Below are 16008 nucleotides of genomic sequence, written 5' to 3'. Positions count from 1 at the left end.
TTTTAGTAAAACTGTTCCTGTTCCTCTGCTTTGGTATCACGTCAAACCCTTAATGTTTATTGCTTTATTATGCATTTGTGTTTGAATGAGCAGCTTAGTGAGGCTCCATCTGCTCAGTTCTGGTAGAGTCCAGGAGGATGTGAAGGATTCGGTTACAATGTTTGAAGAGTAGTATACTCCGGTACTGTGGCCAACGCTCCCTTCCCTCACTTCATAGCTCTGCAGATTAACTGGCATTAATGCGAGCATTCACAGCTGCACATGGAATATTACAGAAGACAAGATGGCTTCACGTTTGCCTTGCATATGCTCATTTGCCTACAAATAGGTGTAGAGTCTTGTTCTGGGTTTCTTTTTTTTTTTTCTTTTCTATTTTCTCTGTTCAGAAAGTGTACAAACATGGCAAAAGCTATTTTGTTCACTGTACGGGACCGTTATTTTTTTTCCATTTATTGGCCTTAATAATCCTTCAAAGTGTGTTCTAAAGACTCACATACTATTGAGGTCAGACTAATGAATCTGTAGTTCCCAAGTTATTTAATCCAACTTTTAAAAACCTACACAGTGTATTTTCTCTTTTCAAGCCTGAATGCCTTAGATTTATTAGACAAATCATGCTGTCAGACTTTCTTTATTAATGGTGACTATTGGACATATTCAATTTGAGAATATCAAGCTTTAGTTTTACTTTGGATTCAGTAACATCCGTTCCTCAACCTCATTGCAGTTAGGTGTCTCATCTCTGCTGAAAGCTTGTGAGTGGTCATCTTGGTGAGTATTCACAGAGACTAATTTGGTCTCAGTCTGGAAGCCTAAAGTGGGAACATAGCTGTCCTGTATGATTTAAAAGCAGGGACTAACAGACAATCTAAATATAATTGTTAGAATTTTTACTCAGAGGTAGATTAGCTTTAATTTATGCCTGACCACAGTTTATTGCACCCCGGATGCATATTTCCCTATTCTCTTACATATTGCTGACAAATACTTCTGTTCTAAATTTTGCTGCAGATTCTCGTTCTGTGTGATTTTTGGTAGTTCTCACCTTTTTCTCTTGGATCTTGAGATCACATTTTGTCCTGGAAAGGAAGCAGCTGTCTTTGCTGAATGGTCTTTTTTTGGTTTTATTCCCTGTAGCCTCTGCACATGTATAACACCATTCTGGGGTGGTTTTAGCTCAATGTGAAACTCTTTAAATAACTTTTAATAATTATTGAAACACAAATGCTAAGTTATTTTGAATTTAAAAACCTTCTAAACTTAAAAGATGGTTTTGGCCCAGTAGCAGCTCATATTTTCAAAAGGTTAAGCTGCATGGAAAATGTGACAAGATGTACTTATAAAATTAGTGATGAATCGAGTCTGTATAAATTCGGTTTTTTAATGTACATTTTAAATATAATACAATTTTAAATCAGTCTTCTACGTTGGCCTCTGTGACTGGCATAGATGACAGGCAGCTGCTGAGTCCCGATCTTGGTTGTGATTCTGCAACCTTTACAGAAATATCATGGTTGGATATGGTGTTCGGTTGTATTAACGCTGATGTCAAATTTCGAAGAACCCTTCTTTGGCGTGAAGAACAGCTCGAAATGAAGTTCATTTCACCACTGGACCAGATCCAGACATAACTGGTGCTGATATCTGCCTGAGTTTTCAGCTAGTCTGAAACATTTACTCAGCGTTGTGACCTGCATCACACAAACCCTGCGATATCAGGGTGTCCTAGTTGCTGCCAACCCAATGATCCTCTGTGTGTTACTTCTCTCAGTTTAATTCAGTTGTTCCTGTGCTCCTGAAGGAGATGGCCATCAGGCTGGCCATCAGCGGGGAATCACTGCCCCAGTACAGTCTGTAGGCATGGTCGTAAGCCCTGTAGGTATGTGAGTGTTGGCTGTAAGGCAGAAACAGGAATTCAAGCAACAGTTCCCTGATCTCATCCCTTGGCTGACTTGGCTTTGTCTGATAACATAAGGAGAGCCAGCAAAGTGTAGTTTTGCAGCACGCTGGGACACAATCTAATTTTGGATGGATTCTGTGTACTGCTGCAGGGAGCTACTGAATTGTTGTGCTATTGCTAGTTACATTATTGTGCTTGAGGATGTGCTCAGGTTCTGTTTAAACAATAATTAAATTTCATTTGTAGGGGATGACTGAATGTGTGGAAAGACAGATAAAATAATCAAGGACACAATTATTCACAAAATCAATAGAAATTCTAATAATCTTGTAAAGTACCACTTCATTTCTTTCATAAAACTGCTGGGTTGTTCATACTTCATATTTTTCTCATGTACAGGTCAATTCAATTTTAGATAATTAAATACACTTTTTCACTCTCAGTGGCCTTCGAAGGCTACAGTACATCACCAATTTAGAGAAACTGCACTTGCACAGTCTATTTTTAACTTTCGATACTTGAACAAAGTGTTTGGCTATTAACCTTTGCAGGGTCACACCTGTGTATATTACTGAGTAATAGCCAATTTGTTGTTCTAATCTGATATGTGCTCTACACATTTGATCAGACCTACAACCCAAAGAACTTCAGTTAATTTTATTCAAAGACACAGAATTATTCTTGCTGGAAGATTAGGGAGGTTTGTGTTAAGAAATCACAAATTTTTGCTGACTCTCACGTGGCTGACAACCTTTAGAGGAGGCATCACTATTCTAATCTTTTGGGAGTTTTTTAACATTAAACTTGATTTCAGACGTGTACCACCTCCATCTGTATGAAAAGCTAATCCAGAGAAGCTCTTAAGTTAAAACTACTAACCCTCCATAGTTTCACTGCAGTAGAACAGATTAAAATTTATCTTTATGCATGTGCTAATGGCACCTAATTATCAGACACCTGCTGATATTGTCTTCATTCACTGAAGGTGAATGTCTAAATGGATTATATAATACATAAATATTTCCAGGTCATCTGTTCATCTCTGAATGCATTTCTTTCCACAGGTACCTGCTAGGTACAAAAATAAAAACAGATAACGTAATTTCAGCATTTTAATGATATATCCGATTATAAAATGCAGACTTATTCAAAGATGAACACCTACAAATATAGGCACATATTTTAATGAGTTATTAAGCACCAACTTATTTAATGAAATGTTGGGGTATGAAGATGAGCGGAATGCACAGTCCAACTAAGGCAATACACTGTAGCACTGCTGTTACTGTCAGTCACAAGTTTAAAATACGCCTGATCACAAGCCTTTCTGTCAGCAACCTTGAATTAAATTCCACAAAGCTCCTAATTAACACAGAAATGTACGGTAACCTCATGAAATTGGAGGTTTGTTACTGTATAAGGGACCTCCTAAAACTTGCATTAATTTAATTTAGAGATGAATACCTAAAGTAACAGCTGCAAGTTAGTGTCCATATTATTATTGTTCAAGTTATATTGCATGCATTAAAATTATTTATTTTGCCAGTGTAAAAAACAAAACAGACCCCAACAAACCTGGAGGCATTTTTTTTCTTTGCTAGATTACTAACAAGTACGCAAGAGCCATCTGCAGAGGGCTCAGGCACCTCAGAACATTGAATGCTTCAATTTCTTCTCTGTTACTCCATCACAGTACTCAAGGCCACTTCAGTGCCTATTTGTCATGTCTGTAAGCACCTGAAATCTGATTTTTCTTACTCACCGTGCAGCGCACACAAACACCAGTATAGAAGGATCCAAAATGGGATTCTAAAGTTTAGTGAACACGACACTTAATCAGTGCCGTGAAATTTGTTTTAGCTATACTTTCATATACAATCACAACAAGAGATACTGTTTTAATTTTCCAAGGTGACACAGAATTATTAGAAACTGAAACCTATCCTTAAATGTTGAGGCAAATGGAGCTGTAGGCTTCATTTCTGCCCAAAATGGGAGCATAATGGAGTACCAATCCTAAAAAAAATCAGGACTTGGACATTATCTGATGTCATATTCCAATCCTGCAAAGCAGATTGACTTGTCAGGGTTTCACAAGAAAGCTCAAACCATGTACCATATGCCATCAAATAGCCACACAGAAGGGGTTTTTTGTTCTTTTTCCTCTGGTCGGCACCGAGCTCTCCCTTTTCCTTCCAGGCCAGTATGTCGCTCAGCTGCTCCGCCGACATTTGGTTGTGGAACAGCAGTTGTGTGTTCAGGGCCCCTCTCAGGGGACGTGGCAGAATATGCTGGTTTGAGCTAAATTACTGAAACGTGTATTTCAATTATATGTCTTTGGACTGTAAATAGGAACAAGCATACTGAGCAGAGCATCTTGTTTCCTGACTCCTCCTCTCTGCGACCTGGCTGCGGGGCTTGTCCTGTTCAGCAGGGACACGTTGTCTCTCTGTCAGCATCTTTACGGAAGTAACCTGGTAGCAACCATGGAGAGGTCACACATGCTGGTCATCACTTCTAAGCTGATGTTCACCCCTATAGATTATTCTGCATTAGTATGATCATTTTCTCAGTTTGGAACACACAAACATGGTCTCTTGTGCTCCTGCTCATTTCAAGGCTGGTCAGTTTTAGTGCAGTTCAGGTAATGGTTGGTCTAGAAGTACACACACAGAAGTGTGTTAGGGTGTATGTCGATGTCATATCTTTGTATGCATTGCCATTTTTATTCAGCATCCCAATACTGTCATTTTTTTAAATCATAAAACCTCAATTTCATTTTCAAACACCTGAGTCTTGTAGAAATTCAAACGGATTTGGATATTGACAGGTAAATGACTGTACAGTTTTAGAAGCTATTGCCCCAACTGCTTCTCCTTTCCCATGGGAGAGGTTAGTAAGTGGCTAGCAGAGCTGGCAAAAGTAACCAGATCTTTACCCACTCAACTGTTGAAACTGTTATTGATCTAGTTTAAGCTATTATGTCAGTCCAGGAACAGTGGTACCTCCAAGTTTTATCTGTTTCTGCTGGTACAGACAGTAACTTTCAGCAGATGGGCAACAAACTCCAAATCACTGGTGCAGCAATTGCCCAAGCTGGTCTTTTAACAGCCTTCATTTTCTGCATTATTTACACTCTCAAGCTCCCCCCCCCCCCCCCTCTTATTTTTGGCATCTGTTAAACTACTTATGAAAGAGAACCAGATCTGGAGGGTAATGGAGTGAAATTATTAGCCTTTTAGAATCAGATGATAATTAAGGCACCATGAGAAGATCACTAACTATAAATAAAGCCAGTCAAAATAAAGTCAGTAATTCTTACTTACATTATGGCTACTTTTGGACCCCTTTATACTCTTTGAGGCCGTAAGTTCTTTAAAGTCCATAATGGAAAAGAGAATGGGCCTTTTAAGTAGTTTTAATCAAACATTTTAACCAGCTTAATTAAAACATTTCAAGAGCGGTGGTGTCTTCCTAACTGTAGTGATTTGTTAAGTCATTCTTCCTATGTATTTCCCATCCTTGGGCAAGCTGGGCCACATGAGTACAGGCGAACACACCAGGACAGCAGTGAGAAATAGTTTCTGCCCAGAAGAGGATCTGCTCATTTGTAATATGTTAGTGACAGCTGAAATGTGCCAATCAGTGGATTGTCTCATGTAATGAAGTACGCCGCAATGTTACGGCATTTGCTGGAATGTAAAGGCACACCATAACAGGCATTTTACTCCTGCTTCATCTCATTACAGATGCTAAAATAAGCAGTAACATGCTTTATGTAGCAGAAAAGTAGTCTTTGATTTTTATCCTGACTGTAGCTGGGTTCAGCTGTATTTCGTGCAGTGCAGGAATGTTGTCCATTGCTTTTGTTGGCTGTTTCTCTTTGGGTCTGTCTTGCTGGCCACTGCTGGTGCTCCAGTGGCCCTGACCTACGCTCGGCTAGGCCAGGGTTGGTGCTTAGCACCCAGCTGGTACAGATACCGAGTGTTCCAGAGACTGCCTCTTACATCAGCCAGAAACTCTCACTCGTGCTGTTATCTTTCGCAGCACCTGTTATTAAAGCCTGTCTTTTCCACCCAGATTTTATTTGAGCACTGTGGCAAATAAAAATAATCGGTTGCAGTGGTTACAAAACAGCACACAGTAGGACCTGGCTCCTGTTTCCCATGTATGTATCTTGAATCAGTTTGTTATACCTCTTATCATGATGCTAAAATTTCTGTTGTGCGTTTCTGATATGCTAATTACTGTATACCCATGTATTTAGCATATACTCAGGCTCCAATCGCTGGCAGCACCACATGTTCTTTAAATGTTGCCCTTGAAAATTTCAGGGTCTGGTAACTTCTTTTTGCAGACACTGCAGGTGTCTTCGGTAGGCCTTTAGTAGTTAATAAGATACAGATACCCTATGTCACTGTTACCTCATTCGGCATTCACAATCTCAAGTCCCCCTCCATCATTTCATTTGCACAGAGAGTTAAGACTATGTATTTCTCTACACATAGTATTCTTTTAAATTATAATTTTAAACAGATTTCCCACCCAGCCAGGCATTTCAGACAGAACTCGGGGAAGCTCTAATAATCGTAGAAAATAGCACCGAAAGGGGTCTTGATGAAATATGCATCCTGTGTGAGGCTTACTTTTCTTGCAAAGGCTTGCCATGTTTGTGATATGCGACACCTCAGAAATAATTTTCTGCTTGTCATTCTCCATCATTTGTTTGTGCAGTAGATTATTCCTCTCTCTGAGTAGTACTATATATATTTCTATACTGAAATGCATCTTTTTAAGAACCTTTCACCTTTTTAGTTCGCCTCGAATTCTAATCCTACCCTCCAAAGCTATCACCTGTAAATTTAAATCTTAATCTATCATCCAAAGAAATCATTAAAGCCTTTTACTGATTCAAGCCCAGAATAGACCTGCGAGGTCCTTATGATAGAAATAGAGCCCTGTCTCTGACTGTTTCTATTTTTGGAAATCTGCTTTATAGGCATGTTCAGTTCCTCCTTTCTCCAGGAACGCTTTTTGCTTCCCTGTTGATATGCATACCTGGATGACCCGCTTTTTGACCTGGAATAATAGATCCTGTCACTGCCCAGAAGTATAGATTTTCCCATGAAGTCATTACATTTTTCAAGTTTTTCTTATTATTCTGTTCTACAGTCTTCCTTTCCAGAAAACCATAAGCTCATCATTTCAGAGAATCACATGAAAAATTAGGTTGGAAAGGACCTCTTGAGTTAGGCAATACATCTTCTATTTTCAAAGCAAGGCTGACTTCAACGTTAGCCCAGACTGCTCGGGGCCTTGTCCCACCAAGTTGTGAAACTCCCCAAGAGGAGTGTTCCACAGCCTCCCTGACAACCTGTTCCAGTGCTGAACCACGCTTGCAACGAGGAACATTTTTCCTCAAGCAAAAAACCAAAAAATTACCTGATTGCAATTTGTGCTAATTGCTGCTTGTCCTTTCATTGTGCACCTCTCAGAAAAGCCTGGCTCCACCTTCCCCTTTAGCGGTTGCAAGACTGCTGTTAGGTTTCCACCTAGCTTTCCTCCTCATCTCCGTTTTAACCACCCCTCTTCCCACAGCCTGTCCTAGGTGTTGTGTGTCCCAGCCCTCCTGCTATCCTAGCAGCTCTCTGCAGTGATTATTGCTGCTGAAGTCGCCTCTTACCTTTGATTCTAATCTAAAGGATTAATTTGATTGAGGATATAAAGTGAGATGATCCTCCCACACCTTATTTTTTACTGTTGGGTAAAGGTATTATCCACCTCTCATCCTGCTTTTTTTCTCCTGATATAGGGTTGGTATTTTAGATAAAAATGAGCTCTGAGAGCTTCTGTTTTCTCTGCTTATTTGTTTGGAGAGTTCATTACATTTTGCTGCTTTCCATACCAAAGATGTTATTTCCCTAGGAAAACTTAGCTTCTCGACACCCTTTCAGGATAGAGCACAGCTGTCTGATCTTATCTGGGCCTGACAGATGCCTACCCTTCCTGCCAAGCATAATGCTCTTCTTGAAAGAATTACCTTTTTCTGTAATCTTTGCATTTAAAAATGATCTGCATACATATGCTTGGAAAGTAGGGTTTATTTTAATAATGTGAAGGAAAGACAATCAGATGTTAGAGAGAGATGCTGTAACAAGTAGAATCGTTTTTATCACTTACTTATTTCATTGCCCATTTCCGTGTAATTGTCTTATTTATATTGGCTTCTCCTTTGGAAGAACCCAAAGCAATTTCCAAATGTTTAATTAAAACCTCACAAGACAACTGTGATGTGAACGGAGTAAAAGAATGAGGGAAGATAAGGCCTTTCTAAAGCAACGGGTATCTTAAGTGTTTTGTTACATGAACATTTTATCTAGCACCAAAACAGGGGACACTTTCCTTGGTGACTCATAGTTCACCTGTATCAGGATGTCAAATACTTGCAAGGGCTCGATTTCGGGTTTTGTTTTTTTTTTTTTTGGTGTGTGTGGGTTGGGGTTTTTTTGCTTGTTTTTTTTTTTTTTTAAATGTAATTGATTTACCTCATCTGGCTTCAGAGACAGTCCACAAAAAGTTCCAGTGACCCAGTGACACAACTGAGGGGTCAGGAAAGAGAAGCTGGAGGATGGAATGCCTTAAATTGGCCTTCTTCTGGGGTAAATACATGCATACATACATCCTAATTTTCAATTAGGCATAATTTAGGTACCTAACTGTAGCACAGCATTTTATGAGGACCTTTCCTCATTGCCTAAATTATGATAAATATCTAAACATTAATTACAACAACAACAAAACCTCTTTGGTTGCCCAGCTCACGCCTGGTTGCACCGTAGTTCTTGCAGATCTGAGGTACCTACCTCTCACCAGAGGCTGCTTGGCAGTCTCAGAATAGACACCCAATACGCCTCGTATGCACTCTGGGCAGGACAACGAGGGAGGGTTACAATGATTAGAACATTCGCCAGGGTAAGAGTTGACCTGGACTTGAACTGGGATTTCTCTTGGCAATGCAGAGAGTATCCTCCTTGGTGGGATACGGGTTACTCTTCTGTATCAGTGCCCTCTCTTTCTCCTTGCCTTCCTGAGGAAGCCTGTATTCATTACTGTGTAACTTCAAAAGTGGTATGAATCTTCAAGGTTTCTGAAACTCTCTATTACTTTGTAATAGCTAAAGGATTTCATTTGAAATAAGACACTGGGCTGCCTGGCTATGGACGTATATCCAAATTTTGAAGAAGTTTTTGAAGAAGTAGATTCAGAACAGCCTGTTCAATTCTTCTCACTATTAAGTAGTGGGTTTTTTCCTTAGATTTCACAAAAATCTATGATATTTTTATCCCAGTAATAATTTTCTCTTCCTCCCCCACAATCCCCATGTTGATTCTTTAGAAACACTTTTCTTCAACCTTCAAAGGATTCCTGGCATAATATATCCCCCAGATCTTTTGCCTTGGCAGTATGCTGTCTGTTTTAGCTAATTTTATATAAACTCTTTCTCTTAGCCTCCTATTATCCACTAGTTCTTACTATTAATCAAGGCATTACTACTCTGTCCTGAAAAGTGGTATTTAGACAGCCATTTCAGGTTTCATATGTTTTGGCGAGATTCTCTCAACATAGTGTCTAGTGTTTCACATTGCAACAGGCCAAACCACAGAAAACAGCGCTTTTTTTTTGTGGAAGGAAGTTGAAGGTCTATTTTGAAAGAATCTAGTAACCAATGGCATCGAAGATTTCTGTGGCGCAAATTTTCCGTGGACTCTAATTTATGCTTAACTTCTTATAGCTTCTGGGAAATGGCTCATATGGAGTATATATAAGGGGGAAGTATGTGACAATGGAAGATTAAGTACAATGATTAAAGATTTATTATTTACTCTTTGCCTCTCAGAAAGGGCCACAGGGAATAATTTTGATGACTAGAAGGTTTTTTTCAAAGGGTAAATTTGGCAGAGTTTTAACATAGTCACTTGACTGAGAAGCTTTTTCTCTTGCAGCAACGTCCTATTTGCTGCTTTAGGAACCATGAATCCTTCTGGTCATAAACATGTCACATCCAGAGAAAATTGCTTATGGGGAAACATGGCACTGACTGCTCATACCATGGGCTCTTTAGCTTATGTACTGACTTTTTAGCCTGATGCTGGAAACTGCTGAACTTCCACTGGCAAATCAACCTCTTCCCATCTCCCTCTACCCTTTCTCCATCCTTCCCCTCCCTCCAACTCCCTCTGCATTTGGCACTTGCAATGCTGAGCAAGCCCTGAGCAAAGAAACCCCCTTGTTCATTTTTCCAAGCTTTCTACACGCTTTCCTTCCTACTGCCAACACACGCCAAGCAGCGTAGGAGAGGTGCATGCCTTGCAGATCAAGCCCTACAATTTCATGAAAGCACCTGGGACGCATCTTTAGTGCCATATTAGAAATCTCAGTGCGTCGATCTTTGGTAGTGAGAATAGATACCGCGGGATGAGTGGCTTGTGTGCAAGCTGGATAGCTCTACCTTAAGTATTAGTGTAGACACCTAGTGTGACTCTCAGTGCTAAAGGGCGGGGAGGCCTTACAGGATCAGAATGCTGCCTCCAAAACATAACTGGTCCATGGGTAAGGGTTTAAAAACTACTGGTCTTATGCAACCATTCTGGCAGCCCTGTACTATATGTATGTTTGTACATACATAGAATCCTAGAATAGTTTGGGTTGGAAGGGACCGTTAGAGGCCATCCAGTCCAACCCCCCTGCAGGGAGCAGGGACATCTCCAGCTAGATCAGGTTGCTCAGAGCTCCGTCCAACCTGGCCTTGAATGTTTCCAGGGATGGGGCATCAACCACCTCTCTGGGCAACTGGGCCAGTGTTTCACCACCCTCAGTGTAAACAATTTCTTCCTTATATCCAGTCTAAATCTCCCCTCCTTTAGTTTAAAACCATCACCCCTTGTCCTGTCACAACAGGCCCTGCTAAGGAGATTGCCCCCTTCTTTCCTATAGTCCCCCTTTAAGTACTGGAAGGCCACAATAAGGTCTCCCACAGCCTTCTCTTCCCCAGGCTGAACAACCCCAGCTCTCCCAGCCCGGCCTCACAGCAGGAGGGGGCTCCAGCCCTCGGAGCATTTTTGTGGCCTCCTCTGGACCCCCTCGAACAGCCCCGTGTCCCTCCTGCGCTGAGGAGCCCAGAGCTGGCCGCAGCGCTGCGGGGGGTCTCCCCAGAGCGGGGCAGAGGGGCAGGATCCCCTCCCTCGCCCTGCTGCCCACACTTCTACATACATACATATATATATGCTGCTGAAATCTCGCATAGATTTGAAAAAGGTAGAGATTAAATACTTGTATCTTAACTGAGATTGCTATAGAAGAGAACTACCACCTTAGTGTTCATAGTTTATTGTTTAAATTAGTAACAAAAATACTGTTTATTTTAGCAAATATTAGCACATTTTCAAACAACTACAGATTTTTGTAAAGAAGCAGATTTTGCAAGAAGGCATTAGAAAGGAAACTTCCATTTTGTAGAAAAGAACTGAAAATAGTAGCTAACATATGAAAGTACTTTAACTTACATTATGATTAATTCATAAATAACCAAGTACTATATTCAAACATTTCTTTAAACTTAACCAGTAAAATCAAACAACATGATTTATTTGTTTTGCTTGATGCTGTTTTTACACTGTGATGTACCAGGCTAAGTACAATGATTTATACAAAGTACTACGCTTGGAATATTTTAACAATCATTTAATAGGATCTAAGTTCAAATAGTGTATATCTCACCATTTCTGCTTTATTCATGCATCATGTAAATTCAATAGCCAAGTGTTTCTAGGAAAACAAAGATGGGATTGGCATTAGGCATGCCTCTGTTCATACATACAGAACAGAATGCGCTTACAAACATATGGAAAACAAAAGTCTTCAGCAGAACAGGAGGATGTTTGGCACCTCTGGAAAAACTTGCATCACTCCAATTCTCGACTGTCAAGTAAGGTACTCACTCTTAGACAGCCGAGTTTCAAACTCTGGCTTATAAATATATACTTGTGCATGCCAGGAACAATGCCTCTCCACCAAGCGATTATAAAAATAGAACTGATAAGACACACAAACTCATACCCTAAAAATTCAGTAAGATACCAAATGATGAGCGAGCTCTTTATATGTGAAACCTGAGCACTCAATTCATCTGCGTCTCTAGAAATTAAACTCCTTTTCCCTAGGTTTATAGAATACCCATTACACAGTAGAAGCTCAGTCCTGTATCTTTCTTTGTTCCTGGGGGTAGAGAAGTTTTACACTATAAATAAACTTCAGCAAAGGTAAAGATCTGTTCCCATTTGTCCCCATTTCAATACATAGTGCTACATATGTATAAATGCAGGCTTGGGGGCTGTTTCTCAGAGAAATCAGTCATATTTGTTTTGGATAGATATTATCTGTCTATACCATGAATATTTGGGCCACAGTGCTCCGGGGCCTAATTTCTGCCACGATCAATCACTGTTACTGGAATTCCAATATTATTTAGTAATTGCAACCCTGAGCATTATACTGAAATCTTCAAGCCCAGTTGAATTCAACAGTTTATCCTGAGTAAAGAGAGAAGCATTTAATGCTACACTGAGCCACATTAAACAGGAAATACGGCCAAGTTGTAACAGCCTGCTCCTGCTATTGTCATTGAAAAGCATCTTGTATAAACGTTATACAAAACCAGGGAGCTGAAAACCCATTTAAAGTGAGAGCATCAAATTCCTGTAGAACTGTGCAAGCTCTTCATGAGACTTTCAAGTCATGAGCTTTCAGCTAATCCTACGGCGCAAAAGCAGACCTCACTGTTTTATATCCATTTCCTTTAATAACTAAGTGTAGAGATATCCTGTGAAAATCCAAAAATGCCGTATTTGCCAAGAACTACTCTTAAAACTGTGATAACATCACAACATTTTGAAAACCTGAAATAATTAATTTTACTGTCCCTCTTACAAATTGCAGAATTCAGAGCAGTCTTGATGCAAAATTTTCCTGAAATTGTTTGAAATTACATTATTTTTTGCCATTTTAGGGTATCACACTGAGTGGTACACCTAGGTGAACAGACTAGTATTAATTGTCCGTAAAGCAGGTCAGATGCTTTGGTTTAATGTGTTCATAAGCATCTAGAGCTTAACTGTAAGATCAGCTTTAATGATAAAGTAAATAATTTTTTAAAAGACAAAATTTTTCAAATTCATTTAAAAAAACGCCAGGAAGCCATGGTTGTAGAGCTCTTACCCACACACGCATGCTGACACGATAAAAAAATGAAAAAGCATTCTGTATAAACATGAAAGAGTTCCAGCTTCACGAATCAGTGCCAAAGCAGAACAAAGGTCATAATCTGGCACCAATTTGGAGTCCCCTATTAAAAAAAATTAAGGATAGAAACCTTTGAAAAACAAAAAACCTCTTCTCAATCCAGGAAGATACAGCATGTAGCTTTTAGTAAGTGAATAGACCGACGTGATGTGGAATCGCTGGAACCTTGCGTCGGTGTTTTTCTTGATTAGGGTTTTAAAGGAGAAGCTTCTGGCAGGTTCTGTAGGCACAGCAGTGTTTTCCTCATCGTGATAGAGGAAAGGTGGTCAGTGCGTGTTGGGGGGGGAGAAGGAAAACTAAAAATGTGAAGTTGCGTGAGCAGTATACCGAGACCTTGCTCTTGCCAAGTTCTTCATCATAAATGCCAGATTTTGCTTTGCACTCATTTAGGGGAAGAAGACAGAATTCTATACAGAAAGTGAAGTGAGCAACGCAGCGCTGCGTCTTCAGCCCTCACGTTTGGCTGAGGCAGCAAGGCTGGCCGCGCGAACGGAACAGATGGCATCAGGGGAGGGAAGAAAGAGGCAAGCGCTCTTTGCGGCGCGTCTTGGAGTGGTACGGTTACCAAGCTTTTAAAGAATACAGAGTGCCTCCCAAAGTAACAAGTTAAAGATTAATTAAGGTCTAACTAAATGTATTATAAATAACTATAAAAAACCGCTAAATTAAACTAGCTATATATTTTTTTAAACCCCGCCATTCCTGGGGTTTAAGATTTTATCCTGGTGCTTCATTCATGTCCAAAACTGAAAACGTAACACGCATATTTGCATTTTAGACTTACTTCAAAAAAAAAAAGTGCATACAAGTTAAACTGAGGGGAGATGAGCGACGTCGGTGATGTACAGGCGCAATTTGGGAATGACCTGGGTGACGGGTAAATTTAGAGAGCCCTTGGGAAACCCCCCCTACCCCATGCTTGCCAGACAGGTTTAGGAATATCCCGTGCTATTTAAAGGACTGGCACGACTTGCACCGTTCATGAGAAAAGAGCATCGCTTACGCAGGACTCCTCCACTTTCCTCTCCCGTCCCGGCTCCGTCCCATGCCGACGTGCCTCTGTGCGCAGCGAATGGTGGTGCCATCACTGGAAGTTTCCCGACTTTCTGTGAACACCTTAAAATAATCTTCCAGCATCCTTCAAACCACTCGAGCGTGTCAGCTGTCGGTATCAGCCCCCCACCCCAAGAATTAGGGTGCAGCTGGAGGAGTGGGCGGCAGCGCTGCGTGCAGCCCAAGCCGGGCCGAAGGCGTACAGCACGACGTGTTTGTGACAGCTTCCCCTGACAGGAGACACTGCGTGTTTGGAAGTTCAAGTTTCATCATGTGACACAGGTTTAGGAGACATCAGGGTCAGGGCTTGGCTGCTTAGGTCTAACATTTCCCGCACTAAAATAGCTGCCGCACCAGGTGCAACTGTCTCAACAGAGTTCGATTTCATTTGCAAAATGCCCTGAATAAACCTGTCACAAAGTCAAACAAAGTGCCAAGGCTTAAAAAATAACTCTTTTAGCACTGCGTTATTTAAATGTAAACATATAGCTCGAGTGTGGCGACGTTACCCGGAGCGGTTGTACAGCCAGGGCAAGGTTTGTGCTAGATGCTCAGCTGATTCAGCGTCCACTTAAGGCTGGACCAGACGGCGGCTTCTCTCCTTCTCTGTGCTGTACGGGGGATAAAAAACACAGGTCAGGAGATAGCAAGGATTCCCCTTAACCCTTGGTTGGGATTTGGGGTTTGGACAACCCCAAACCCATGTTGGAGACCACTAACCGCCCTCGGTGAAGAGGGATCATGGTATCATCGAATGGTTTGGGTTGGAAGGGACCTCTAGAGGCCATCCAGTCCAACCCCCCCGCAGTGAGCGGGGACATCCCCAACTAGGCCAGGTTGCCCAGAGCCCCGTCCAGCCTGAACGGATGTTGGGGAGCCGGCCCTTACCCGCTTCCGCTGGTCGCTGAGGCAGAAGGTGCAGATGGGCCGGGGCGCGGCGGCAGCGGGCTGCGGGCCGGGCGGCGGGCAGGGGCGGGGGCCGGGCTGCGGGCCGGGCTGGGCAGCGGGCGAGCCCTCCGCCTGCCGCCGGTGCAGCAGCAGCACGTTGGCCAGGTGCGAGATGTAGCTGGCGGCCAGGCGCAGCGTCTCCACCTTGGAGAGGCGGCGGTCGGCCGGCCGGGTGGGGATGAGCCGGCGGAGGGCGCCGAAGGCCGTGTTGACGCTGTGCGTCCGGTCCCGTTCGCGGGCGTTGGCCGCCGCTCGCCGGCCGCCGCCGCCGCCGCCCCCCCGCGCCCGCCGCCGCCCGCCGCCCGCCGCCGCCCGCCGCTGGGCCCCCCCCGCCGCCGCCGCCGCCGCCCCGCCGCCCTTCATGGCGCCCGCCGCCGCCCCGCCGCCCCATGACTTTTATGGGCGGCAGGTGCCGCGTCGCCCCTGCCCTCGGCGCCCGCCGCGGCCCCGTGTCCCGGCGGGTCGTGCTTGGGGCGGGCGCTGCTTTTAGCCGGGGGCCGCCGCCGCCACCTGTCGCCGCGGCGGCGAGGGGCCCTGGGCCCGGCCCCGCACCGGCTACCGCCGACACCCCCCTCCCCGCCGCCTCCGCCTCCGCTGCCGGGGCGGGGGGACGGCGGGCGGGTCCTGCGGGCCCCGGGGGCCTCGTCCGCAGCGGGAGCCTCGCCAGGCGGGGTCTCGCACCTCCCGCCGGCGGGGTGTCCCCGCCGCGGCCCTCGTCTCTTCGCAGGGTGTACAAACATCGGCGGATT

General features: G+C 43.0%; 1 protein-coding gene across 1 annotated transcript; it reads right to left on the bottom strand.

Moving 5' to 3' along the window:
• Positions 1-14871: 14871 nt before the first annotated feature.
• LOC135313625 (basic helix-loop-helix transcription factor scleraxis-like) lies at positions 14872-15622 on the bottom strand. Its single transcript, XM_064453235.1, has 2 exons — positions 15200-15622; positions 14872-14922 (listed from the first exon to the last, which is right to left on the bottom strand). The coding sequence occupies exons 1-2, from the start codon at positions 15620-15622 to the stop codon at positions 14872-14874; spliced, it is 474 nt and encodes a 157-aa protein (XP_064309305.1).
• Between the last annotated feature and the right edge of the window lie 386 nt (positions 15623-16008).

This window comes from Phalacrocorax carbo, chromosome 5 (assembly GCF_963921805.1).
Source record: "Phalacrocorax carbo chromosome 5, bPhaCar2.1, whole genome shotgun sequence".
Lineage (NCBI taxonomy): Eukaryota > Metazoa > Chordata > Aves > Suliformes > Phalacrocoracidae > Phalacrocorax > Phalacrocorax carbo.
The sequence above is the reverse complement of the archived record's forward strand: the minus strand, read 5'-3'. Positions and strand labels throughout refer to the sequence as shown.

Excerpts from the sequence above, each read along its gene's own strand:
- LOC135313625 (XM_064453235.1), bottom strand. The coding sequence starts at position 15,622 with ATGAAGGGCGGCGGGGCGGCGGCGGCGGCGGCGGGGGGGGCCCAGCGG. Across the intron at positions 14,923-15,199 it reads TCAGCGACCAGCGGAAGCGG|CACAGAGAAGGAGAGAAGCC; the intron begins GTAAGGGCCGGC and ends TCCCCCGTACAG.